This window comes from Suricata suricatta, chromosome 11 (assembly GCF_006229205.1).
Source record: "Suricata suricatta isolate VVHF042 chromosome 11, meerkat_22Aug2017_6uvM2_HiC, whole genome shotgun sequence".
Taxonomy (NCBI): Eukaryota; Metazoa; Chordata; class Mammalia; order Carnivora; family Herpestidae; genus Suricata; species Suricata suricatta.
Genome location: NC_043710.1, coordinates 78,857,936 through 78,884,984, shown reverse-complemented (window position 1 = coordinate 78,884,984; position 27,049 = coordinate 78,857,936). Strand labels below are relative to the sequence as shown.

General features: G+C 37.5%; 1 protein-coding gene across 1 annotated transcript in view; it reads right to left on the bottom strand.

Moving 5' to 3' along the window:
* ARHGAP42 (Rho GTPase activating protein 42) overlaps positions 1-27,049 on the bottom strand; it is a 276,802-nt gene that overhangs the window by 158,697 nt on the left and 91,056 nt on the right. The window contains exon 3 of the mRNA XM_029957571.1: positions 26,261-26,322. Coding sequence (XP_029813431.1) covers positions 26,261-26,322 — 62 coding nt within the window. The remainder of the gene's footprint in view (positions 1-26,260; positions 26,323-27,049) is intronic.

Sequence of the window (27,049 nt, the reverse complement as noted above, 5' to 3'; positions counted from 1 at the left end):
AACTTAACAGAGGACCATGGAGGAGGGGAAGGGGGAAAAAATAGATGGGGAGAGGGAGGGAGGCAAACCATGAGAGACTCTTGAATACTAAGAACAAACTGAGGGCTGATGGGAGAGTGGGAGAGGGGAAGGGGGATGATGGGCATGAAGGAGGGCACTTGTGGGGATGAGCACTGGGTGTTATATGGAAACCAACGTGACAATAAACTATAAAAAAAAATGACCCAAGTAAACATTTCCCCGAGTTCCCCAACAGATCTTTGGTATCCATGCCGTTTGATATATCATCAGTTAGGAATGTAGTCACTTCCCTAGAGGCTCCGTATCTGTGCCATGTGTTGCAGGCTACATCAACTTCCTAAAGTATGAGTTGGGTGTCTGACCATGTGCCCTCAAAAATGCTGTAAAATCATACCAAGATTCACTGGTTCCACTGACAGCCCCCCATCATACCACTTAAAGATTAAGACTCACAACATAATTCACTCAAAGAATCCTTCTCACAAAATCCTCTCTTCACAGCCACACACCCCCTTTTTAAAATGCTTATTTATTTTTGAGAGAGCAAGAGCAAGAGAGAGAGAGCAGGAGAGGGATTAGAGAGGAAGACACAGAATCTTGAGCAGGCTCCAGGCTCCGAGCTGTTAGCACAGAGCCCATGTGGGGCTCAAACTCAGAGACCACAATATCATGAACTGAGCAGAAGTTGGACACTTAACCAACTGAGCCAACCAAGTGCCCCTCCTTCTTTTTTAATCCTTATGGAATAAAATAATTCTATAATTCATTTCTGCAAGCTTCCTTTGAAAATCTGTAGCTTGATCTTGTATCTCACTTCTGGAAAGGTCACCAAGGGCAAAATAACTGTCCCAGCTGAGCAGTAGAAAGAACATGCCCCAAGGATGCCTGGGTGGCTCAGTCGGTTGAGTAGCCAACTTCAGTTCAGGTCATAATCTCGCAGCTTGTCAGTTCGAGGCCTACATGGGGCTCACAGATGTCAGCACAGAGCCCACTTCTGATCCTCTGTCTCCCACTCTTCCCCCTCACTCTCTTTCTCTCTCTCAAAAATAAACATTAAAAAGAATTTTAAAAAAAGAAGGAAAGAAAGAACTGCATGCCCTTAAGAGGTAGTGGTAACATCAACAGAAAGGATTTCTCTAGGAATGTCTGAAATAGTCTCTAAGGATTCTTGATAATTACTAGGTAAGAACAAAGAATTTTGGGGTCTGGATAACATGTGACCTGAGGGCTGGGATAGTAAGCCAGTAAAACATGAACTATTACTGTTAATACAATTTCATTAATACTCAAAGCCTGGTAAGAACTACATAAATTCAGTTTGCTGAAATACAATGATAATAAATTCTCAATTATGCAAATAAGTGGAGGTCATAAATTATCCTAAGTTATATCTATTTGGTCTTAAAATGTATTAAGTGATTCAAGTAATTATCCATTATTTTCTAATTACATTGTCCCTAGAATAATATTAAGGTTAATTTAGATATCTAGAGTATGCATATACATCTAAGTTGGGAGATAGAAGAGTAGGGAGGGAGTAAATATATTCAGAAGTACCCAGAGTTATAGAGATGGTCAGTTTATGATTTCAAAATCACATTACACAAAATCCACAAAATGGATAACATACATATTCACTAAACATCTGATTAATGTGTTTCCCTAACAGGAAATTATAGGACATATTCTACACCAAGCCACAAAAATATTTTCTTAAAATTCATTGCAGGAGATCTTTAAAATCCTAGAATAAATATTAAGTGAATTCCTTCCATATCACACCAAGAATACATACAAAGAGAGACAGAAGAGGAGAGAGGAAGAGACAGAGAAAAAGGAGAAAAAAAAAAGAAACATTTTGCCAACTAGAATAAACAATAACTCATCCTTCACTTAGACTCATAAATCCTGGATGTAAGCTTCTAAGGTAGAGATCAAAGCCTCTAGTGAAGTGAAACATTTGACAATAACCAAAGCTCGGCCACCACATGGTTTTTCTCATCCTCTTATATACAGAGCTCTCTAGCAATGTTGAGCATTTCAAACAAACAAATAAATAACAAAATAAGACTAGGTTTTCAAAAATAGCTGCCTAAATTGAAGCCATAAAACACATGTACACCGAATGTGGGTACATGCCCACACAAGCTGGACTTATAAAGACAGCAACAATAGAGTGAAAAACAGAAAAAGTCTCCGAGTGGCACTTCCAAACAGATTTAAGAAGCATGCTGTGCGGCGCCTGGGTGGCTCAGTCGATTGAGTGACTGGCTTTGGCTCAGGTCATGATCTCATGGTTTGTGGGTTCAAGCCCCACGTCAGGCTCTATGCTGACAGCTAGCTCAGAGTCTGGAGCCTGCTTCGGATTCTGTGTCTCCCTCTCTCTCTGACCCTCCCCTGCTCACGCTGTCTCTCTCTCTCAAAAATAAATAAAACATTAGAAAAAAAATTTTAAAGAAGCATGCTGTGTAATAGATACGCATTTTTCTCTCATCCATGCAGAAAGGTCTGCACATGTAACTAGACAACACAATACTAGACAAGAAGAAGCACCCACTCGTATTTTTCTGTCCTGAGATAACACAAGCCAAATGCTAAGATCCAAACATTCTTCACATACAAATTAAGTATTAAAGGAATACTAATAGTGCTTTGCCTGATACAATAAAAGTGTTATTTTTATTTGAATAGCTGATCTAAACAAAACACTTTAATGTCGTTACATATAATGGTTTTATCTAACAGTTTCCAATTACTAAATAGGAAACTTTCAATCGCAGTTGTGTTAACCCTTTTTATTATTAAATGGGTATGCCCTTTTATCATAAAGGTTAAGAGAATTAACATCCAAATGGTGAGAAACAAGGTATCATATGAGAAACAAACACAAAATATAATATGAACATAAGATATCATTTGAAGCCAGTTACACTATTTAACAATTATTAAAAGAAAGTAGCTAGTCTATACTAGTTGATTAATTACAATGTATTTCAATTTTCTAGGAGCTATCCATTCTTAATTTTATCAAAACAATGCTTTAAATTTTTTCCCAAAGCACTTCCATTACTAATACTTTCAGTTACAATATCATTTCTCCTGATTAATGTGCAATACCCCCATCCTATTAACTGTTTTCCTTTGTTCCTCTATTATTTTTTATACAAACATTCACTCATAATAATGATTAAGCTCAGCTGTGCTCTGTGCTAAGGATTCTGAAACAAGTAAGGAGCCTATAAGCTTAGAATCAGAAACAAACAAGCAATGATTGCAGCAGCAGGCAAATGTGCAGTAGAGGTACAAATTATTCAAAGCTTCTCATGTTTCAAAATATTTTCACAGAGATTAAGTTTATACATAACTTGTGGAGTAGGGAGAAAAATTATTTAAAACCCCAATATTAGAGCATGGACTCCAAACTTAAATCTTTCATTCACAATTATATAACTGATTAGTGGCACAGTCTCAGCTAAGATAATTTAAGGCTATATTCTTTCCTCTACCCGAAGCTGCATTTCACAGTTCATAAAGATCTCACAAAGTTCCCATCACAAACATAACTAGTAACTGAATTCATGTGCTTCCTAGATTTGCAGTCGGAATTCCAGCATAGCAGCCAGTGCAATATTCTCTATACTCTGATCCTCTGAAATTTTAATGACTCTGTCCTTTCCTTCTCATTTCTAAACTGTGTCTCTTAACCTTTCTTGTCATCTCCTTCTAGTGGAGAGGATTTAGGTCATTAGTAGCCTATGAATGAAAATAGTGAGGGCAACCTTAAAGTAAGCACTATTAAACTTTAACTAGGAAAAAATGGCTAAGGGTAGACCACACAATCTATGTAAGCATGCACAGAAAAGATGGGGCCACCTAACAAGTAAATAATAACTATGCAACCTGGGAAGTTTCTCACAACATTCCTATAGCTTTACTTCCACAGGCTACAATGCTTCCGAACCCAGCCTGTCTTCAGATTTGCTTAGTGTGTAAAAGCACAAACGCTGCCTTAATTATAACCAGCTCTAATGAACTAGTGGTTAAATTCTTGGCCACATTATGCCCTTATTTTTTTTTCCAACAATGCTTGACTTATTGAAAATCTTTGATTTAGAATTTTGCTTTTGAAATCATCATCAGAATGGCACATTCATTTCAAATACTCTCAAAAATGATAACATTTAAATGTGGGTGTGGTTTGGGGAAAAGTAGAACTAGAAATGATTCCTTGTTTTGACCAATGACATCATCACAGACCGAAACGTAGAGCTTCTCACAGGAAGGCAGTACTTATGAAGACCTATAATGGTGGGTATTCTGTGACCTAATAATGTCAATATATTACACTGAAAGCCTGCATGGCTCCTAAATTAAGACTTAGTAAAACAGACTTTTTCCTGTTAGAAAACTATCTCAGACTTCACTGGCTGTTAGTTCAAGGGCTTGCAGAACACTCCAAAGAAAATATGCCCTCTAGTAAAACTTGGATTAAAATGGTGATTTGGGGTTTGAGCCAATGAAGACACTAGGGAATTGCAGGCCTTAAGCAGACACAGCCCCTGTGATGTAAAGCTGAACCATATGTGGTGTTAGTTTCTCAATCACATAAATTTGGTGGAGGGAAGCCAACGAAGGAAGAAAATCTATTGTTATGCTGTCTATGCTGAGTTTAAGACAGCTCTGAAAAAAGAAGCCTCTTTAGCAAGAGGTAGTCCAAGATCAATTCAAAGACACCTGGGGAAAAGGTAGAACAAAGGAAGCAACTCTGCAAGTTCTCTTGCAAGGCATGATCTTATTTAAGTTTTACAGTAAAAACAAAGACAAAACAAAACAAAACACACAACAACTAATTAGCTGAAGCAAACTGCACTCCTTGACATAAAAGAAATATGTTGGTTTCTAATTCCTTCCTTCATCAAAAAGGTTTCAGCATGACCCAACTTACAACCGGGGCTTCCAAGCTTGGGATTTAAAATTAATTAGCTATAATATAGTGTGCTAGGAAGACAGAGCTTTGAAATGGTACAGTATAGTGAGGAGACCACCAGACTAAAAACCAGAGTTAGAAAACTGGTGGCTCTAGTCACGGCTCCTACGCCCCTCTCACCTGCCTGGATGCCAGCCTCCTCCTGTATCAAAGGAGACTACCAGCAAGCACTCCACTTCTACAGCATCCTTCACCCTCACTCACTCACTCTTGGCTAACCAAAAAGAGTCCTAGTTTTTGTATCAGAGACTGGTATGCACAGATGAAGATGTTAATTCATTCTTGGAAGTTAGTTTCTGTTGCTACTAAATTATCTAAGATTACCCACCCTTTAGTCACAAAAAAATTACATTTGTGAACTGCAAAACTTTCTGCTCTCTTAGGAAAAAAAGAAAATTGTACACAATGTCGAGTGAGACCACACAGTCCACATGGGCACAGAGCAAAGCATTTTATAATCATAGAAGATCGTTCCTCTGCAAACATCTGGAAGTCTTTCATATTAAATCACTACAGCTTACAAACAGCACAGCAATAATTTAATCATTTCCACTATGGCTGAGGACATTGAAGGATGAAGAGTTTCAGAAGGAAATTTGGAAGATACAATTAACTAATGTTTTATTCTGTTTTAACATGAAAAGCTATGAATTGTGGGAAATGAGACTGAAATTAATAGTAATCAGTTTTATTTAATACTATTATAAAAGGAGACAAAAACGTTGATGTACCTACCCCATCACACACCCTTACAATCCACCAGTGACTCAAGACAAATGTATCTGGGCAACGATGTTAGAAAAGTAAACGTAAAAGAACACTGAGAAATATTCAATCAGAAATTCCTAATCCTAAAGATACACTCTAAAATTTATAAATGAACTCAAACTGAGGTAAGGTTATGTTTTAAGGAAATTCCAAGTTTTATTCCAGAGCCAAATTACTGAAAACACTTGTGTTCTATGTAAATAGTGAATTATATCTTCAACTCAAAGAGATAAAATGTCATCCTCTAGACAGAAATTTTGATCCTACCTCGGTCCTATAAAAGGATTACCTCTGGGCAAATGGTTAAACAACTTCACACAACTGAATGTTTTATTCATGCATTTCTGTACTTGGTGGACACTGAGTGTTCACATTGGCAGCAGTATCTGTCTAGATTAATAAATGAGGAGAAAAATACAATTTCTGCTCCAGAAATCTAGTCACTAGAAGTCAATCTATCATTTACCACTGAAGAATGTGGCTTTGATTAAGGTAAAATAAGAATGAATACATAGACAAACTGCTCAAGATATTTCCATTATAATAAAGTGTTGCATCAAAGTGCATTAAAAGGAATTGTAAACACAGAGGAAGAGAATATTAAGTAGAAAAACAAATTAGGTCCTAGGGTAGTTCAGTCAGATAAGCATCTGACTCTTAATTTCGGCTCAGGGCATGATCTCACTGTTCATTAGATCCAGCCCCATGTGGGGCTCTGTCATGACGGCATGCAACCTGCTTGGTATTCTTTCTCTCTCCCTCTCTCTGTCCCTCCCCCACTCTTTCTCTCTCTCTCTCCCAAAATAAATAAAGAACATTTAAAAAAGAAAAAGAGTAACCTCCACACAGTTTTCCAGAGTGGCTGCACCAGTTTATATTCCCACCAACAGTGTAGGAGGGTGCCTGTTTCTCCACATTCTCGCCAGCATCTATAGTCTCTTGATTTGTTCATTTTAGTCACTCTGACTGGTGTGAGGTGGTATCTCAGTGTGGTTTTGATTTGTATTTCCCTGATGATGAGTGATGCTGAGCAAAGTGGATGGACCTCGAGGGTGTCACGCTAAGCGAAATAAGTAGGGAAAGAAGGACAGATACCATATGTTTGCACTCATAGGTCTAACAGGAAAACAGGAGAAACCTAACAGAGGACCATGGGGACAGGAAGGGGGAAAGAGAGTTGGGGAGAGAGAGGGACACAAAACCTGAGAGACTATTGAATCCTGAAAATGAACCGAGGGTTGAAGGTGGGGGAGGAGGGAGAAAGGAGGTGGTGGTGATGGAGGAGGGCACTTGTGGGGAGGAGCACTGGGTGTTATATGGAAACCAATTTGACAATAAACTATAAAAAAAAAAAGAAAGTTAGTGAAAAGGACAACTAAGTTGAGTTTTTACAAAAGGAACAAAATAGAGAAGATGTCTGCTGCCTTGTTGATAGTCTTTTATTTTTTGCCTTTTTTTTTTTTTTTTTTTTTTTGAGGGCGTAGGGTAGGGAATATAACTTGTCTGGGCACACAAGCACTATTTCACAGCCACATTTTACTCCTATTGATAGAACAATGGGATGATTCTTCATTATTTTAAACAGGCTGCCAAAGGTCAAGCTCCTTCTCTTTTCCCTCAATAGCTTACCAGCACTTGAAACCCAATTATCTGGAAATGGAGATAGCATTTCCAAACTACGTAACAAAGAAGACTTACTCTACTCACATTTCCCATTTCTTTCCCTTGTCCACACTTTGCCACAGGCGACAAGTCTCTGTACTGTACATCAGTAGGTTCCCTGCTTACTCTGAGCCTTGGCTCCTCCCACCTGAAGGAGTCTAGAATCAACTTCTCTTCAAACCAAATCCTAAGCAGTTCAGGTTACCACAAGGTCTGAGTACTTCATTCCATACCCATCTCTCTCCACATCCAGGATCCCCTTTTTGTACTTCCCGTTTTTCCCCTTTCTGTACTTCTTTCATCGTTCAACAAATCAGTGTTTTCTAAATGTTTCATGTTTACTGTCTATAGAAGTAGACAGTAAGCCTTACCCCAAGGCTAAGTAAGATCCTTTTCTTACATCTCTCCAGAGAGCTGGAAAGGAAAACACTTAATTTAAAAACAAAAACAAAAACAAAACCTAATGATGGATGGTTAATCAAAAATAGTTCTGTTCCAAAACACAGACATAAGTACATTTGTTACAACATATTCCTGTAAATCTTAAAGTGAACTTTATGCACTGGACCGATACTGAAATTAACAGCTATATTCATATTACAAAACTGAAGATGTAACCAGCAATAAATTACAAAAATAACAAATAAACCACTCTAAGCATCTACCTACTGAAAAAACAATGAAATATGCTTAGTTCCAGTCTATTATGGAGCATGGATAGATTAAAATAAAACTAAAATACTAGTATGTAATTTCATCAATTTACCTTAGCACAAACTGATTTACCAGCTATAATAATCATTTAACAATGTATTTGCCTTCTTAAAATGGAGATAGTCTTCTTAAAGAATGATTTGAGGCCAACTTTCTTCCATCTTTTTAAAGCCTCTTTAAAACTTCCCGAAGAAATATAAATAGATGCTTTTTTTTTTCAGTAAGATCGCAAATGGCAGCAAAGAACATTCAAGAATCCCTCTCCAGAGCAGAATATCAATTGATATCACTCAGTAACTGGGCAAATACTGGCCATGCAGCCTTGAAACACCATAAGGACATCACAGTGTGACTTTGGTCTTAACTGTTTATGGCTTACCCTATCCTAACGCTACCCAGTTTGGAACTCCCTAGTCACCTCTGTGTTAACTAAGACAATGAGGGGTCTGTAAAACTTAAGAGGTATCTGCAAAAGTAGGGAAAAGAAGTTAAAGCCATGCTTCTTTGCCAATTAGCGGGTGTTGTCTAGGAACTACCAATGTGAAGATGAAACTCAAGACTTTATTGTGGCTTACAGTACTTTGTCACATCTACTGCCACAAAGAATTATGGCAGTACTAGTAGGTAAGGATGCTGCAACAAAAACTGTCAATAAAAATCTGAGAAATCATATAGAAATATCCAAATATTAACATTCAAAAAACATAAAAGGAAAATGCCAAGGATGGAAAGTGGTACTGTGCTACTAAATTCAAAAGGAATATTCTTAAATCAATTCTTGAATATGAAATCAAGAATCACTGAATGTGGAATTAAGAATTCTTAAATATGAAATTAAGAATTCTATAGGGCGCCTGGGTGGCTCAGTTGGTTAAGCCTCCGACTTCACCTCAGGTCATGATCTCACGTTCATGGGTTCGAGCCCCGCGTCGGGCTCTGCGCTGACAGCTCAGAGCCTGGAGCCTGCTTCAGATTCTGTGTTTTCCTCTCTCTCTGACCCTCCCCACTCATGCTCTGTCTCTCTCTATCTCAAAAATAAATAAAAACATTTAAAAAAATTAAAAAAAAAAGAATTCCTAAATATAAGAGGGGAAAAAAATAGCTCACTGGCTTAAAAATCAAGCTATTCATTTTCTAACCTTAATTCTCTTCATTATTCTGTATTTGGATACAGATTTGAAAAGTGCTTTAGTAATTTGATTTTATTTAAAGAATAATTATGTAGCCTTAATGTTAGAACAGTTCCAAGAGCTTTTATAAATACTAATTAATATGACTCCCAATGACAACCCTACAGTGGGAAGGCTGTTATCCTACTACTAACGGGATCACAGACCTAAGATCACATAGAGATAATGAGAGGCAGATCCACTGACTTCACATTCTGTGTTCTCAACCACTATGCTATGCTGCCTCTCCTAAAATATCCCAAGCTAAAGTCAACACACGTCCCCACCCTCTCCCATTCAGTATTTCTGCCACATGCACTGGCATCCTCCTCCTTCTACTGTAACTGACTACCGTGCCCACCACTTTCATCTCCATTGCCCTTGTACTCCCACACAATCAGATGTTGCCCCATCCATTCTATTCCCCTGAACCCATTGCTTCCATCTCTCCCTCTCCATTTCTACTAGTAGAGTAATCATTTAGGACATTGTTTCCCCTCAGCAGTAATACAGTCGCCTTATACCACTACCAATAAAATGGATTTATTCAGTATGCATTTAGTAATCCAGATCCCTTGCTAAATGTAATGAATGTAATGTATGAATGTAATGTATGAATGTAAAATGAATCAAAGCCCTGTTTTTGAGGGAGTGACAATCCAGGTCCTCTAGCTGTGGTGACTGACATAACCTGAAAATATTCATGGAAGCTCTACTGCCTTCTAAATTGTGTCCTGGGGCGCCTGGGTGGCTCAGTCGGTTAAGCGTCCAGCTTTGGTTCAGGTCATGATCTCATGGTTTGTGGGTTAGAGCCCCACGTCGGGCTCTGTGCTGACAGCTACCTCTGAGCCTGGGGCCTGTATCAGAATCTGTGTCTCTTTCTCTCTCTGACCCTCCCCTGCTTGTGCTGTCTCTCTCTGTCTCTCAAAAATAAATAAAAAAACAGGAAAAAATTTAAACTGTGTCCTTACCTAACCTCTAAGTTTGCTATATTATGGATTTTTTTTCTTCTGCTCTTAACAGAAAAACCAAGTTTACCCTCTAGAGTCACACATGTTTTCACATCTCCCTATATTTGCTCATGTTCTTCCTATCACAATGCTTTCTCTGCCACCTGTATATGGTCTGGGTGAAATCCTTCCAAACTGTCAAGGCTCAGCTTTCTCAGACAGTCCCAACCAGACAAAACTTCTCACAAACCAAAGAACAATAGCACATAGGACTTATCAGTCAACCTTGCATTTTCCTGTTTACAAACAAGCTCTCATTTACAAAAGCACAAGTTAATTCTATCCTATTGGAGGAATACATTTTCCAATACTCACCTGAGGAACAGGCTCAGTCAGACAGTCCTTTTCTCCCTATACTTCACTTCTGTCACTTGACATTTCCCTTCTCTACCTGTTGTTGCTGGTATATGTCATTTAAGACCTGGTACAAACGCTCTCTCCTCCACAAAGCCTTCCCACATCCTTCCAACTAGAAGTGATTTCTCTCTCCGAATTCCCTAACACTTTACCTGTGCAGCTTTTCTACTTCCATCAGATGGTGCATCACTGATGCTATTTATATACATCTCCGCCAATAACTCAGCACGTCAGGAAAGGACACTTCTCTTACTCATTTCCTATGATAGCCATCATAGCAGAGAGGCCATCAGATGACAAGGACAATGGGTGGATAATGGGTTAACAGGTGACTTCATTTACACATGCGGGTCCTGGCCTGGCCAAGAAACTAACAAAATTGAAACGAATTAGATAACTCTAGAGGAAGGAGGATGGCAGGAACAGACAGGAACACATTAAGGGGTAAATCAGCAGGCAGAAGCCTTTTTCAGGCAATATAATTCCCTTTTCCTGTGGTCTTCCCATGCTAGACCTGTTCTAAGTCTACTGAAGCCAGTATGAATGGTTTGTAACTTATGAAATCACTTCATGAAAGCAATCAATGACACGCCAAGCTGGAATCCTGCTGACATTCCTACAGACAGATGGTTATAATGTTGCTTTGGTTCTGTGAACTATCGATACTCTTTAACCAAAGACCTGTGCATTGCTGGGGGTGAAGACAACCGGAAAAGCAGTATAGTAGCGTGCGGTTTAGAGCTGCACTTCTGGGTACAGGTCGGTTTTTCAGTTCTGATACTTATAAAAATAGGCAGGCCCAAGTCCATTTATAAAAGTAAGATAACAAAACTTAGCTTATATAGGGGATTAAGTGAGTATTAAGAGAATGCAGAGATGCTTAACACAGTGTCTCACATACAGAAAAGGTTAAGCAACATTACTTAATATACAAATAGACTTCACCTGAATTCAATTCAGCAACAATTTCCTAAAGTTCAACTTATTATCAAAAACAACATGAGGTATTAAGGAAGCCACCCCTTTCTTGAGAGCTTATTAAGTCTAGAAGACCAATAAGTACCCACAATTAACTACAAGTCAGATAATGTTAAGGTACACCTTACCAGATTAATTATAAATGGGCCCCCAGTAAACACATGGGTCCAGGATTTCTCAACTGGGGCTATCCGGCAAAATCTAGAGATATCATCCCACTGGGGGCACTGGGGCAGAGGTCAGTCAGTATTTAGTGGGTGGAGAACAGAGATGCTGAACAACCTACAATGCACAAGGTAGTCGTTCACAATAAGGAGTTACTTTGCCCAATGTATCAATAGTCCCAGGTTGAGAATCCCTACTCTCTTCCAACTGTAAATGACTGGAGTGCCAGGCCCCACATCTCTACCCACTGCTGGGTTCACTTTTGATGAGACAGACATCCTGCGGCTTTGACAGTGTGGGAATCTGCCCGTGTTGTGTAATAGTTACTGCTCTTGTAGACTTTATCTTTCTTTTGTTCTAGGCCTAGCGTTCCACATGTTACCACAAGCTCAGGCAATGATCAGACCCTGTGAAGCTGCCTAACCTCCCTGTGTGTCTCATCTTACCTCCTTTCAAGCTTAAGTTACAAAATAAAGAGCAGTTGTATGAAAATATCAAACTATTCTCATTTTCTGGAGCTGGCAGTGCAACCTTTTAAACATTTGTCTGAAAAGAATAAAAGGTAAAGAAAATTACTGTTACCTAACTCTTTCCAGTTAAAATAATGTGGCTTAAAAATGACTGAATTATCCACTGTATATACATACTTTAGATTACACTCTTGTTCCCACTACAATCATCGTTCTTGATCATTTAACAATTTAAAACACACAGTAAAAAAAAGGTTGATATTTTGACATTTTCTGCCCTACCATAAAGTATGTTCTTCGTCGGTATACTCTGAAACAGTGTATACTGTTGCTTTAAAGCATTCATTGTCTGTTAACCTTTTAAATTCGTGGATATAAAGCCCACCCCAACCACATCTCAAAGCAAACATAAACCCTAAAGCTATCACAACCATTATGATGCTTCTATTAAAAAATAAGGAAACAGAGAGTGTTAGGGTATATGTTAGGTACGATGAAGAGAAACTAGAATCTTGTGAACTGTTGGTGGGAATGTAAAATGGTGCTGCTGCTATGGGAAACAGCATGGTGGTTCCTCAAAAGATTAAAAGGGATTGAAAGCAGGTCTCAGAGAGAGATTTACACAACCACATTCACAGCAGAATTATTCACCACAGCCAAAAGGGCGCATACAACCCAAGTACCCATCGTCAGATGGATGGACAAAATGTGAGATACATGCATATACAGAGAATTATTACCCAGTTTTAAAAAGGAAAGAAATCCCAACACATGCTACAACATGGATAAACCGTGAGGACATTATGGTGAGTGAAAAAAGCCGGTCACAAAAAGACAAATACTGTATGATTCCACTTACACGAAGTATCTAGAGTAGTCAAACTCATAGAAATAGGAAAGTAAAATGGTGGACTTGAGGGGAAGGGAACCGGGGAGTTGTTTAACGGTCACAGGGTTTCAGTTCTGCAAGATGATAAAGCTCTGGAGATGGGCTGCCAAATAATGAATATGGTTACTAAACTGTACACTTAAAAATGGGTAAGATGGTAAATTAAATAAGTGTATTTTGCTGCATCTTTTTAAAAACACAGATTTTTCATTGTTAATGTTACTCTTAGGTATTATCTTCATGGAGTCACTAACTCAAAATTTTTACATATTTATAATTCTGTCAATTAAACCTCATCACTTTACTTATTCTGACTCTCAGCATAATCTCCTCTAACCTCAAAAGTGAATTTAAATACCACTTAGACATTGATGATCTCCACATTTATTTTATAGCCCTGACTTCCCCTGACAACTCCAGCTGCCTATCTAATATTTAAAACGTCTGAAATGAAATTCCTGAGAACACCCACCACACATATATGTCCCCCACTACTGACCATTCCATCTGAGGATCCCCACCAGGACAAAAGCCTGAGAAGTGGTTTTCAGCAGGTCGACTTTGCCCCCTAAAGGACAAAATGTTGGAAGACAGGTTTCGTTGTTATAACTTGGTGGTGGCAGGGGGTAAAAGGTTTGTGAGGGACACATGAAGAGTGTAGAGGCCAGGGGTATCGCTAAACATGCTACAATGCACAGGACAGAACTCCCTAACAAAGAGTTAGGGAGAACTGGTTCCAAATGTCAATAGTGCCAAGGTGGAGAAACTGTTCCTATGAACCATGACTGCCCCATCTCTTCCACAATCCATTTTTAACCTATCAGCAAATCCTACTGATATCACCTATAAAACAAGCTCAGGATCACTTCTACCACTTCCAACCTGGTGTCAGTCACTATGGAGTCTTACCTAATGCAATAACTGAAACAGCATCCCGACTCATATCCCCAGTTAGGAGATAAGTATTCAGCCTTGTCCTCTATGCTGTATATAACACAACAGTTAGGGTAATCCTTTAAAATTCTGTACCATGTTCATGCCACCCATTTCCTGAAAGATGCTTCCACAGAGCAAAAGTCCAGTTTCTTGCAGGGCACCACACACTCTTCACGTGCCCTGATCACTCCACCCCATCCTGCTTCACCATTTGCTCCTGAGCTTTAACCACATTGGCTTCTTTGCTGTTCCTTAAATACCCACAAAACACTCACCAGCCTCAGGGTCTCTGCACCTGCTACTGAGTTGTGTGGGCTACTGTAAAAGCACTTCTGGGGTGCTTGGGTGGCTCATTCAGTTAAGTGTCCAACTCCTGGTTTCAGCTCAGGTAATGACCTCAGGCTTTGTGAGATCGAGCCCTGAGTCTGCACTGACAGCACAGAGCTTGTTTGGGATCCTCTCTCCTCGCTCTCTCTTCCCCTCCCCGACTTTCTCTTCCTCTCTCGCTTTCAAAATAAATAAACAGGGGAGCCTGGGTGGCTCAGTTGGTTGAGTGTCCTACTTCAGCTCAGGCCATGATTCCTGGTTTGTGAGTTTGAGCCCCACATCAGGCTCATGGCTGTCAGCAGAGAGTCTGCTTCAGATCCTCTGTCCCCATCTCTTTCTACCCCTCTCCATTTGCTCTCTCTTAAAAATAAACATTTAAATAAATAAATAAATAAACTTTTAGAAAACATATTAAATAATTAAAAAAAAACACTTCCATCAGAGACCTTCCATTAGAGGACTGACTGCTATTTCTTTTGTCTGCTCTCTGCCTCAATGGTGCTAATCACTGAGGCCTTCCCTGGCTACCCTACACTAAGTCACACCTGCCCCTCCAATTACACACTTAACACCATTAAAACACACCATTAAACACATTAAAACATATCCTCCTTTGTCTTCCTTTTTCCAGAGTCCCAGAGTAATAGATACTCTCTTAATGACTCACTTATTTGGTATAACTGTCTCTGTCAACTAGAAGACAGGAACCTTTTGTCCACAGCTCTATTCTGGGCTCCTGGAGAAGAGCAATATATATTTAAATAAATTATTGAAATAGTTGGGAAAGATAGCAATGTAGAAAGTTACACATGTTTTGTTTTATAAATAAAAATGAAACTATGCTGTGCATACTGGTCTACACTGCTCTGCTATAAAGAAACCTAAATTCTACAATTGAGAGCTTCAACATTTCAGCATAAGATAGAAGTAGAATCTGGTTTAACCTGTTGTTAATGTGTTCACTATATGCTTATTCTTTCAGAAGAAACTAAAAAGAAATCACATAGCTTTGGGGAATAGTTTACTTTTTTTAATGTAAACTCCACAAAGGAGGTATCTGTTGACAATATTCAACAGAATATACAGTCACAGAAGACACTCAAAACCAAAGACACAAAGCACAGAGATCACACCTACTCCATGGATTCCCAAATTTCACTCCCTCACATACTACTTCCATGATTTTGGCCATATCCATGTCCCACATTTTATAAACTGATCCACTTCTTTTACTAAGCTTCCTCCAAAGTAATAACTTCTGTTATATCCAGAATTGTTCTTTATCCCATAAATATGGAACTACTAAAATGTAAGATGTTCATCCATATAATATTTAATATCTAACATACTACTGATGGTATCCATTTTACACTTTGGGAAATGAAAACAGTCTCCATTTGTAAAACAAAACAAAACAAAATTGTGAGGAGCTTACGGCTTTACTTGATGTCAGTAATTCCCTGGAATTGAGACTTTCCCAACTTTGCACTCTGGTTTCATGCTGACTATGGAAAATGCATTTTATTTTCATTGCTTAAGTAGTGTTGTATGCGGTGAGCTGAAATTACACTGTGGGTGAAATATAAAGTGAACAAAATGAAAAGTTCCAGATCAGTGGGAATATTTTATTTTGACATGAGAGCCTTAAATAGAAATACAGTAATTACTATGTAGAACACTTTTCTATCATCAGAAAGTAGTTAGATATGGTTATACGAATGAATAGTACCTTAGTTTTCCAGACAGTGTTTGTATTGCTGAAATTATCTTAGAGATCCAAAAGTCTGGCAGAAGTCTGAAAATATGGTTAAAGTGAGGTCTTCATAGGGTGACCACATTTTCCAAATGAAAAAAGGAAATATACTATCTTCAGGAGCAGCCTGTGGTTTACCACTACACTAGTAATGAGTTAATCAAATTTCTGTAAGTTGGGTTGTTACAGTAAATTCTCTAGTCCCTTGACTAGCATAGTTGGATAAAATCATTCTTTTTAACTGACTCACTGAACTTTTTTTCTATTTAATTCTCCTTTAATATCTTAAAATAAAGCTTTGTAATATCATACACAAAAGTCCTGCACATCTTTTGCTGAGTTATTCTTAGGTAGCTTGTTCTTTTGTTGAAGTGTGAGAATATGTGGTGGTGTGCAACGATCTAATTTATAACTATCAACCTGGATAGACTCTTATTTCTAGTAAGTCATCTGTAGAGTTAGAACTTTCTATGTGGGATAAACACATCAAGAAATGATACGATGAAATTTAAAAAAATTAACTCGTAGCTCTTTTGTCCCATTGGTTTTATTTAACTCCACAGACTTGGGCCTTCCAAAAAAATATCGAATTTAAGCAAGAATCGTGTACATCCTCCTTTATTTCCTGATTTTTAAAGTGAAGGTTTCTAATGTTTATATGAATGAACATTGCAGTGTCTAACTGCTATAAAATTTCACACAATTCACTGCCACAGTATTCTGTTCACATGACAGTGTTAACTGTAAATTTCTTAAGGCCATTACTATGCTGTAATATCCAAGAATTGGGTAATTTCCAAATCACAATAATTCCCTTGTTTCTGAAAATCGACCTGATATTCAGAGGAACACATGCAACATACTCTTATCCTTAGGTCCCCTTAGCCTTGGGTCAAGGGTCTTTAAGTGACCTGGGGTGGGCCAATCAGAGCTCATTTTCAAGTTTTGTTTTGTTTTTTAGTTTACTCTGGGAAATTAGACAGGCCCCCTCCAGACAGAACTTTTACAAGGCATATTGGCAATATTTAGGACTCACCTTATGAAAGAAGCTAACTAAAGAATAAAGCTGACAAGGAAATGAAAGGCAAAAAGCCTCTTAGAGACCTCAGAGTCTGTTATTCTAGCTGCTCCAGAAGATCACATGCCCACAGATAAATGAGATACCTCAGTGTCTTCGTCAATTGACCGTTTGCCTTGCAAATGAATGCCCTGAGTCACACACAAATAACAAATCGCAATGTGAAATAACACAAGGCATCTTGGTAAGAATTCACTAACAGTTGGACTTTGGTGTTTCAATTATCCATTCTTGTTCTAAGACAAATGGCAAGTTTCTGAATAATTTCTTATTTTTTATCAGTATTATTACTTTAAAATATTAATAAGTTGTTATACTTATTTTTATAAAATGTTACCATTAGGAGAATTGGGTAAAGAATACGTGGGATTTCTGTATTACTCTTAATAATTATATGTGAATTTATAACTATCTCAAAATTTTAAGAAAAAGCTTTTATTCTCTTTTCTCCTGATGGTAATTAAATTTGTAACTTCTTCAGTAGTACATGAACACTATGACTATGGTTGAAGTATATCAAGGACAAAAACATTCTGCTGACTGAAGAATACCTCAGTCTCTTATTTCTGAGTATCTCATTGGTTTGTCACCTGATATTTTCCAAACATTAGCTTTGTTAAATTACTCAAATTCTGCTTCATGATATCTTTCATCAATGTTTTTCTAGTCTACATTATGTCTACTTAGGTTTATTTTCTCTGCCCTTTAAAATAAAATGCCCCATCCAGGCCTTAAAGAACTTTAGTGGGATGGTTACACAATGACTTTATATATATTTTACCTTTTATAATATCAAAGTATCTTTGTACTTCCTATCAAAAAATCAGAATACGGCTTATAGATATAATGAAGACTAGCGCATCCCCAAGTTTACCACTGAAAATCAATGGCTGGCATTAGAGTAAAGGTATTTTTGAAAATGCAAAGGTAAAAATAGGAAGATTTCAACATGATGTGCAATGATAAGATTCCAATGTAAGGACGGCTGTTCAACTGGGACAAAAGGCAGAGGCTGGAAGATGCAAGGACTGGGGATAGAGGACAGAGATGGGCAGTGCAGGCGCTTCGCCCAGCAGCAGGCAGTGACAGCCCTAAGCAACAGAAACCTTCCCACCCAAAGAGTCATGCCAAAGTAACAAGACTAAATAGGAAACCTACAATTTCACTTTATATTTGGACAGAAAAAACATGTAAAAGGTTTTTCTTCAAGTGTCTTATTTCAAATTAATTATTAAAATACTACTGTCTGATGAAAAAGTTTCTTTTAAATCCTTCCATACAGTCAAGGTTAATCTTAAGAAAATAAAGGGATCTTGGGAAACAGGAAAATATAAAGATTACTTAGAATCATATATTCATTTACAAATCTTTAAATCTAGAAATCTGATATATACCCATGAAATAGTAGCTGTGAGGGCACCTGGATGGCTCAGTTGGTTAAGCAGCCAACTTCAGCTCAGGTCATGATCTCACAGTTCGTGGGTTCAAGCCCCACTTTGGGCTCTGTGCTGACAGCTCAGAGTCCAGAGCCAGCTTCTGATTCTGTGTCCCCCATTGTCTCTGCCCCTCCCCCACTCATGCTCTGGTGTCTTTCTCTCAAAAATAAATAAACATTAAAAAAAAGAAAAAAAGAAATATTAGCTGTGGAAATGGCATCAATCTCACCAACACACACAGTCACAAATCATATTCAGGTATTAGTGAAACTGATATACCAAAATATAAATACACTTCTAAATTTTCACCAGCTAATTTCACTGACTGCTAGCCAGGACAGCTGTACTTCTAACAGCATACAAACCTCAATTTACTAGGGAAAATAAAGTCTTATTTCCAAGTAATCTTTTTCAAGAGCTAATAAGGAACATGACCATTAAGCCTCAGATTCATCTCTTTTATTCCCCTTTCTTATACTCAGGGTAGAATTGATCACGAGCAGCAAAATTGCTAAAAGGCAGCCTGCCAGGGTGGGCTTCACTGTCTGATCACTGTATCATACCTATTAAGAGAAATTTTTAGAGTTTTGGCAGACATTTCCAATTGTTAAGTGTCCCACGTCTTTTTCAGTTTAAAATAAAAAGACATAATTCCCAATTATGAACACTGTTAAATATTTTCTGAAATTCTAGCAATTACCTATTCAAGTCCTTTAGACTACATTAATGAATTTTACTAAAAGAAAGTTTATTCCTCTTAGACTTGTCTGATGAGCTAAAAGTAAATCAAATGAGAAATGGCTAATATGAAGCTGTGATAACTCTCAACAACCACTTTTTCTTTTTCTGAGTGTGTTAATTAAACACTACAAAATTTATGCCAAAAGTTTAAATAAAGGAAATCATCTTTAATCAAGAAATAAGGACATGCAATTTTTGACATTTAAAACATTCTCCAATTCCATGAATCCTGGATTCAAAGATGGTGATGGGCATAGGGTTGCTGGTAGGGAAGTTGGGGTATGGGACTTAAAAAGGTTCATTGCATATTTTTGGCTCCCACATGCCAAAATATGATGTGGGAAATGTCAACTGATAAATGGGTTGAGTTTTTGCTGAAATATATGCCTCTTTAAATATGATGAACATTTTGAAAATTAACTTAATTTCAAAATACATAATGCCTGTGACCTTCCCTAAATTTTGTAAGACACTGAAACAATATACCTAAAACACCAGAGCATCTCATGTATTAACAATACATATTTGCTATTATTATCCAAATTTTAATTAAATAGAATCTTAGTTTTTAACACTATGGATTATATGAAGGCTCTGGAACCCAACTCACAGTACCACTTGTTAGTTATGTGCCTTTGAGTTTGCTCTTCTTTAAAATGGGTATATTAATAGCATACACCTCAGAGGGTTCGGCACAGATTAGTTAAAAATGTAAGGTAACTGTAGCAGTGCCTGGTGCCTTGAAAATACTCCAGGTCAGCTATTATCTACAGCAGTGGTTCCCAACAGAAATATAATGCAAACCACATAATAACTAACACATTTCCGGGGGTCAATATCCACATGTGATAAGTGTCTAAAGTATTAGGAGTCACATTTTTTAAATGTCTTAAGACTCATAGCAGCTCAAAATCTGTATTGATAATCAAGTATTAATGTGTCACATTACTGACACATTTTTCCTTTTTTAATAAAGATCTATTTTATTAGAATATGAAGAGAGCAAGAAAGACGTTTTTATTTTACCCCCTATTAATCCTTATGTTGGACTGTTGAACTTTTAAAAATTATAAGAAAGGAACACAGAGGCTTTAATACTCATAAAAGAAATGACTCTTAAGGTTGTAAATTTCCCCTCCCAGACCCTCATGATTTTTTTGCTCTAAAGTAATAGACACCTAGCCGATTTCAGGAAAATACTTCCACTACACAAGGATTAAAAAGACTGATCGGAGCAGTAAACAGAATATAAACCCGGGGAAACCTAAAGCAAAAATTGTAACTTACATAGGTCAAATGTGAATGTTGCAGATGTTAATGGTTATGGGGGGAAGGAGTAAAGAAGTTTCTTATCAATCAAAATGAAAACTATAAGAAATAAGTTCATCTGTACAAATTCTTCAAGATAAACATTGGCTAAAGTATCCTGAAGCTATGGCTTCCTCAGTTGGTGATAAAGACACAGCTAAGGAAAAAAATTTATGCTGCTACACACCTGCCCATATTTATCAAAGTAAGGGACTCAGAATACCCAGAATATAAGGGAAGGGAGAGAAGCAACATAGGGGACCCGCCATCCTGAAGAACCTTGCAGCCACTGGGTCCACATACTATACGTTTCTATTTCTTATCATCCCACATCTCTATTACAGCCACATGAATAAACTGGACTTTGAGCAAGCTGTCCAAACAGCTTCCTCCTGGTTCTCCTATTGATCTAAATCTCCTCTGTTGATTCTACCTCATCTGACCAAAGTCTGGACTCAAGGCACCTCAGGGCTCAATCCTCCCACCTTTTTCCGCCTGTCTACACACTCATAGACTGGGTGATCTCATACATTCCCGTAGCTTTAAATTCCCTCTACAGGTTGACAACTTCAAAATTTATATGTAACCCTGAATTCCAGACTCATATATCCAGATGTTCCCTAGACACAGCTACTTAGATATCCAGTGGGTATCCAAATAGATTCAAAATTTAACTATTTTCTCCCCAAATCTCTTCTTTATCTCAGTAAGTGGCAGTATCTTTGACCAGCTGCATTGTTTTTTTTTTTTTAGCACTTACCATCATCAGAAATAATTTATTGAATGCCTGTCCAGTAGAATGAAAGCTGCGTCACAGCAGGTATTTATGTCACAATACACAAGGATGAAAGGGGACAAATTTAAGCTATATGAAAAGTGCAGACCCCCAGGTTCAAGTGTGAATGACAAGATGGAATCAGTCTTGAGAGAATATGCATGAGGACAAGGCAGAGGAAGGCTGTTCAAGGCAGAGGAAAGGACAATGCAAACGTCTGAGTCCATAAGAAGCTTGTAGAGCCCATTAAGAGGAGTAGAAATAAAGTCAGTGGGGATAGAGAACAGCGAACATGAAAGTAAATACTGAAAAGGAAAGAATGATGAGTAGAGTATAATTCCAGGGATACAGATAAAAGGAATGTCAAGTTAGGAAAGCCTGAAGGCATAAGAGTCAAATTCAGTACTTCAATGCCAATAAGGCCTCAATGAGCATTTCATGCTAGAGTGGTCTCTTGGTATGTTAGTATTTATTCAAATTAATTTTGAACAGCCTGGACTAAACCGGTAGCATTTGCATAGCTAAATTAGCTGTAATCTGAAGTAATTAGGGTGGTTCCTATAGTGGTATGAAAACTAAAGAATCGTTACCACAAAGTTTATATGGCGTAGATGCCCTTCATTGCACTGGGGACAGGCTCAGAGTCCTTAAGACAGGCCATATGATCTAAGACATCTCTAATCCTTAAAGTGCTGCATTCTATGAGGAAAAATTTTAACATTTCCAATAAAGATACACTTATAAAAAAAAAAAAGAGTCCATGTCACTAATCAATACCAATAACCTCACTGTAACTAAATAGGCATTTTGCTAATGCCATTCAAAAAGCTATTAAATCACTTCTTATATTTGTGTCATTAAAAGGCTGTTCCTGGGGCACCTGGCTGGCTCCGTTGGTTAAGCATCTGAATTCGGCTCAGGTCATAATCTCACAGTCTGTGGGTTCAAGCCCCGCGTCAGGTGTTGTGCTGACAGCTCAGAGCCTAGAGCCTGCTTCAGATTCTGTGTCTCCCTCTCTCTCTGCCCAACGCCCACTCACTCTCTGCCTCTCTCTCTCAAAATAAAATAAAGGCATAAAAAATTTTATTTTTTTTTAAAAGGCTGTTCCTGTGTAGCTGCATGATGGCAAATGTCAGTCAACATATTAAAAAATATTGCATCATGAAAGCCTGTTTTTCCAGAAGGATGTATGAAACAGGGTAAACTATACCCTCAAAAGTTTCTGAAATGGATATTTCTACTCCTGTCTCCGAGTCACTTTTTTGTTGCATTAAAAGTGCATTTTTAGTTGGCTTTAGCAGAAATTTTTAACTCAATATTTCGTTAGTAAGGCACTAAGAAGAGATACCATTTATTTTAAAAATTCTATTATTTCTTTGAGCTTTTTGCCTGCACACAACCTTTATTTTGTTGTGTGTTTATTTATTTTTGAGAGAATGAGAGCAACAGAGCATGAGCAGGGCAAGGGCAGAAAGAGAGGGAGACACACAATCTGAAGCAGGCTCCAGACTTTGAACTGTCAGCACAGAGCCCAATGCGTTGCTCAAACTCATGGACCATGAGATTATAACCTGAGCACAAGTTGGACACTTTGACTGAGCCACGGAGAAGTCCCTGTAAAAAGCCTTTAGATTACCTAGATGATGTATCCATCTTGCTAAGTATAGTAAATCACTGGAAACAAGAGAATCTATTTAAACTGTTAGGTGTCTTCTATCATCTTCTGATGATATTTTTAGTCACTGTTCTAACATATTTAAGTTGTGGACAAATTCAATTAATATAAAATAAATCATGACTTATCATGAAAAAAACAATTAAATGACTATCAAATACAGAACTCCTTTATACTTTTAGTACATTTAAAATACTCTACTTCCTAAATGAAGTACTAATTTTTAAAAGAAATTCTTCAAGGGCACCTTGAAGCATGGCTCAGTTAAGCATGACTTTGAACCCTGTGTCAGGCTCTGTGCTTACAGCTCAGCCTGGAGCCTAGTTCAGATTCTGTCTCCCTTTCTTTCTGCCCTTCTCCTGCTTGTGTTCTGTCTCTCTCTCAAAAAAAATAAACATCTAAAGAAATGTTTTTAATAAAAAAATAAAATAAATTCTTCAGCATATCTTTGCACATAATCTGCTAACAGGTGTACATTCAGTTGTAGTAACATCATATAACTAGAAGTGTTTATTCCAATACTTAGATTTGATAATTACTATTATATAATCTTTTGGGGCATGCAGTCCATTAGGCTTTTATCTGTAGATTTTGCTTCATTATTTTGCATTCTTTATTTCAGATCTTCTCTGAAACAGCAGGTAAGGCAACCAAAATCTGCAATACTACTTCACTCATGAATGCAGAATTTCTTCCTTGCTCCGACATGAGAAACATGTCTGAAGGGAGAAATGAAGATCTCTGAAACACTAAGAACTAGGGTTTCAATCTCCATTTCCACTTCTTATAGGACATTCTACCACATTCCTCAACCATTTCTTCTTGTTGGTCTCTGTCCTTTCTTCAGTCATCATCTTGGATGACCTCAACATTCTGCTCATAAAACATCCAAACCTCTAAGCTTAGCCTTCTTGATTCCTAAAGTCTGTCTCCCTGTTTAGCCACATCTTAACTTCATCACTATCTGAACCAACTCCACTGCCAAGTTCAGCATGTTTCAACTCCTGATCACAACTCCCTGGTCTCAGAATTTCTTTTATTGCTAGTGAACTATCAACACAGTGAAGTAGGCATGCTTGCCCTCTGCTTTCTAACGCCATCAATACCTTTCTGCGTCAGTTACTGCTATATTCAGTCAGTACCTCTATTCATATTATACAAATCCATGTACCTGTAATCCAGCACATCTTCTGACCACCCCTTGAATCTGACCTCCCAACTGTTCTTACTGCTCAGTCCATTGCCAGGAAAGTTTATGAAAGTATGGTAATTAGTCTTCCCTTGACATATCTATGATGTCCACTTTCAATGGTCCGTTACCACTAATCATAATCCCTTTTCTCTTATATAACTTGCTCTTGACCTTCTAAACTATTTCTATAAACTCCTCTTACATTTCCTTTGGCTCTTTTCACTCGTGCAAACTACAACATGCTTTCCCTTATTCTTTCAAAACATTTTCTAGAATTATAGCCCATGCTAGCTGGCTTATCATTCTCCTGAAGCACTTGCACAGGATTTGAATAATAACCTCATTCAACCCTGAATCATATATTCACTAGGCTTCCACACCATTTACAACTCTATTTTCACATCTCTCTAACAACTTTTTCCCATTTTCATCATCAGCTCCTGGCTAGGCCATAAGGCACCTCCTACTCACATCTCCCCATCAAACTTGGACTTCTATTGCATAGTTTGTAAAACTGGACTGAAGATTATGCATACGCACTTATAAGTATGCAATTTAGTCTTAAGACTGCAATCAAACTTCCCTCCACAAAAAAAAATCTTTCTCCAACCCCCCCCCGCAGAAAGGTTAAGTCTCCCAGGAAGCCTCATATATATCTAACACAGATTACTGGGACCAGACCATGGTAGGTTGATGTTTCCTAAAATAATACAGTCATCGCTGACACTCCACTCACATGGCCACCAAATTAATCTGTCCTAAGTCCCACATTGATTATTCTTTTCAAAAACTAGCAATGTTGCCCTTCTGTAAAACATACCAAAACTTTTTAGCCCAGCTCTTACACCCTATTTATGACCAAAACTTCCAATCTTCAAAAAGTCTCTGAGAACTATCTGTCTTACTCTATAAATATATACAGTACTTTCTCCCACCCTGTGGCCTCTATTCATTTATATTACTGCCAAGTAATAGTTGTGTGATTCTTCCTTAGCTCAGGCAATATTCCCTGAGTGAGGCCATCCTCCTGAAACTGTTCTCCTTATCCAATTAGCAGAATGACACCACATTTAGTGCACATATATACATTTGTGTATATATAATTCCCGAACACAATGGTGAAGCTAGTGATAAAGATGACATTCTAAACAAGCCTGGAATCCTCACTGTAAGTGACAATCAACATTTTTATTACCATCATCATTTACTATGTGCCAGGGGCTGCAACAAATGCTTTATGAAAATCCTGTGGGATATGTACTACTTTTCCCATATACAAATGGGAAGCCAAGGTCATAGACAGAGGCCGTCACAGAAACTTTAACAAAATAGGTACAGGCAAACGGATAAATGGATTACAGTAATTATGCTCTGATACTGTCACATTAAGTTATTCCACCAACCTGAAATACTTTCCACAATCTTCCCAGCCAAGCAGAATCCTCCCAGCTTTCAAGATCCAACTGAAATGTCACCTTTTTAAGAAAGAATTATTTCCTCCTTCTATGATTTCTTTAATACTTAGAATGTATCTTTATTATAACACTAAAGTTATTTAGGAGGTTATTCAGAATAGGTTTCTAATGACAACTCAATATTTCTAATTCTCAAAATAATTAACTGAAAGCAAAATGAATATAATTTATACCTGATGAGCAAATGAAATAAACAGAAATGGTATATATCATTAGCACTAACTGTCAATCATATTCAGAAATCTTTTCTGTAACATTTAGTACATGTATCAAATACAGGGTCTGGTATGGTTAAGTCTAATTCAGAAGGTCTAGTCTTTCTTTCAATATGTTCAAATAAAGTTTTACTCTGAAGAAATGAGGAACAGACTTACCAGTCTTCTCCTTTCTTCTTCTACGGCAATGAGTAGTCTTGCAAATTCCTTTAGTGACTGAGCTATTTATAAGATTTAAAAAAAAAAAAAGAAAAACATTAATCTCTTTTCATTGTTAGTATCTAATTACACAGGAATAAACATTACAATGAAGCTACTTATAAATATGTATATATTCTGAGATTTTATGTTACTATAAGCATACAACAGTATACACAATAAGATCTCAATGACTAACCGCTATAAATAACAGATATTTGTGTACTGCAAATTAAAGTATAAAGTATAACATTATTTGTTTAAAGACACTAGGGAAATACAGTATATGTATGTAATGTATAAAACTTATATTAATAAATAAAAGTTTACACCTGAAATTGCTTCTAAACAGAGTCCTACAAATAATGAATATATTAAATCTCTAAGAAGCAATAAATCTAGTACGATTTAGATGTACTTATTAGCAGCCAGTAATGCAACGTCCTCCTGACTTCTATCTAGAAGCTCAATAGTTACAGATACTTAAAATGAGATTCTGCATTCTGTATGACTCAGATATCAAGGTAGTTTAGACCTTGGGTAGTAAGTGCGTCAGAAGGACTACGAACATCAGCATTTGGGGAGCTTGTTAGAAATACAGACTACCGATCCATGAACAGGGAATATTTTTCCATTTCTTGGTGTCTTCTTCGATCTCTTTCATAAGTTTTCTACAGTTTTCATCATATAGGTCTTTTACATCCTTGGTTAGGTTTATTCCTAGGTATTTGATGGTTTTTTGTGCAATCG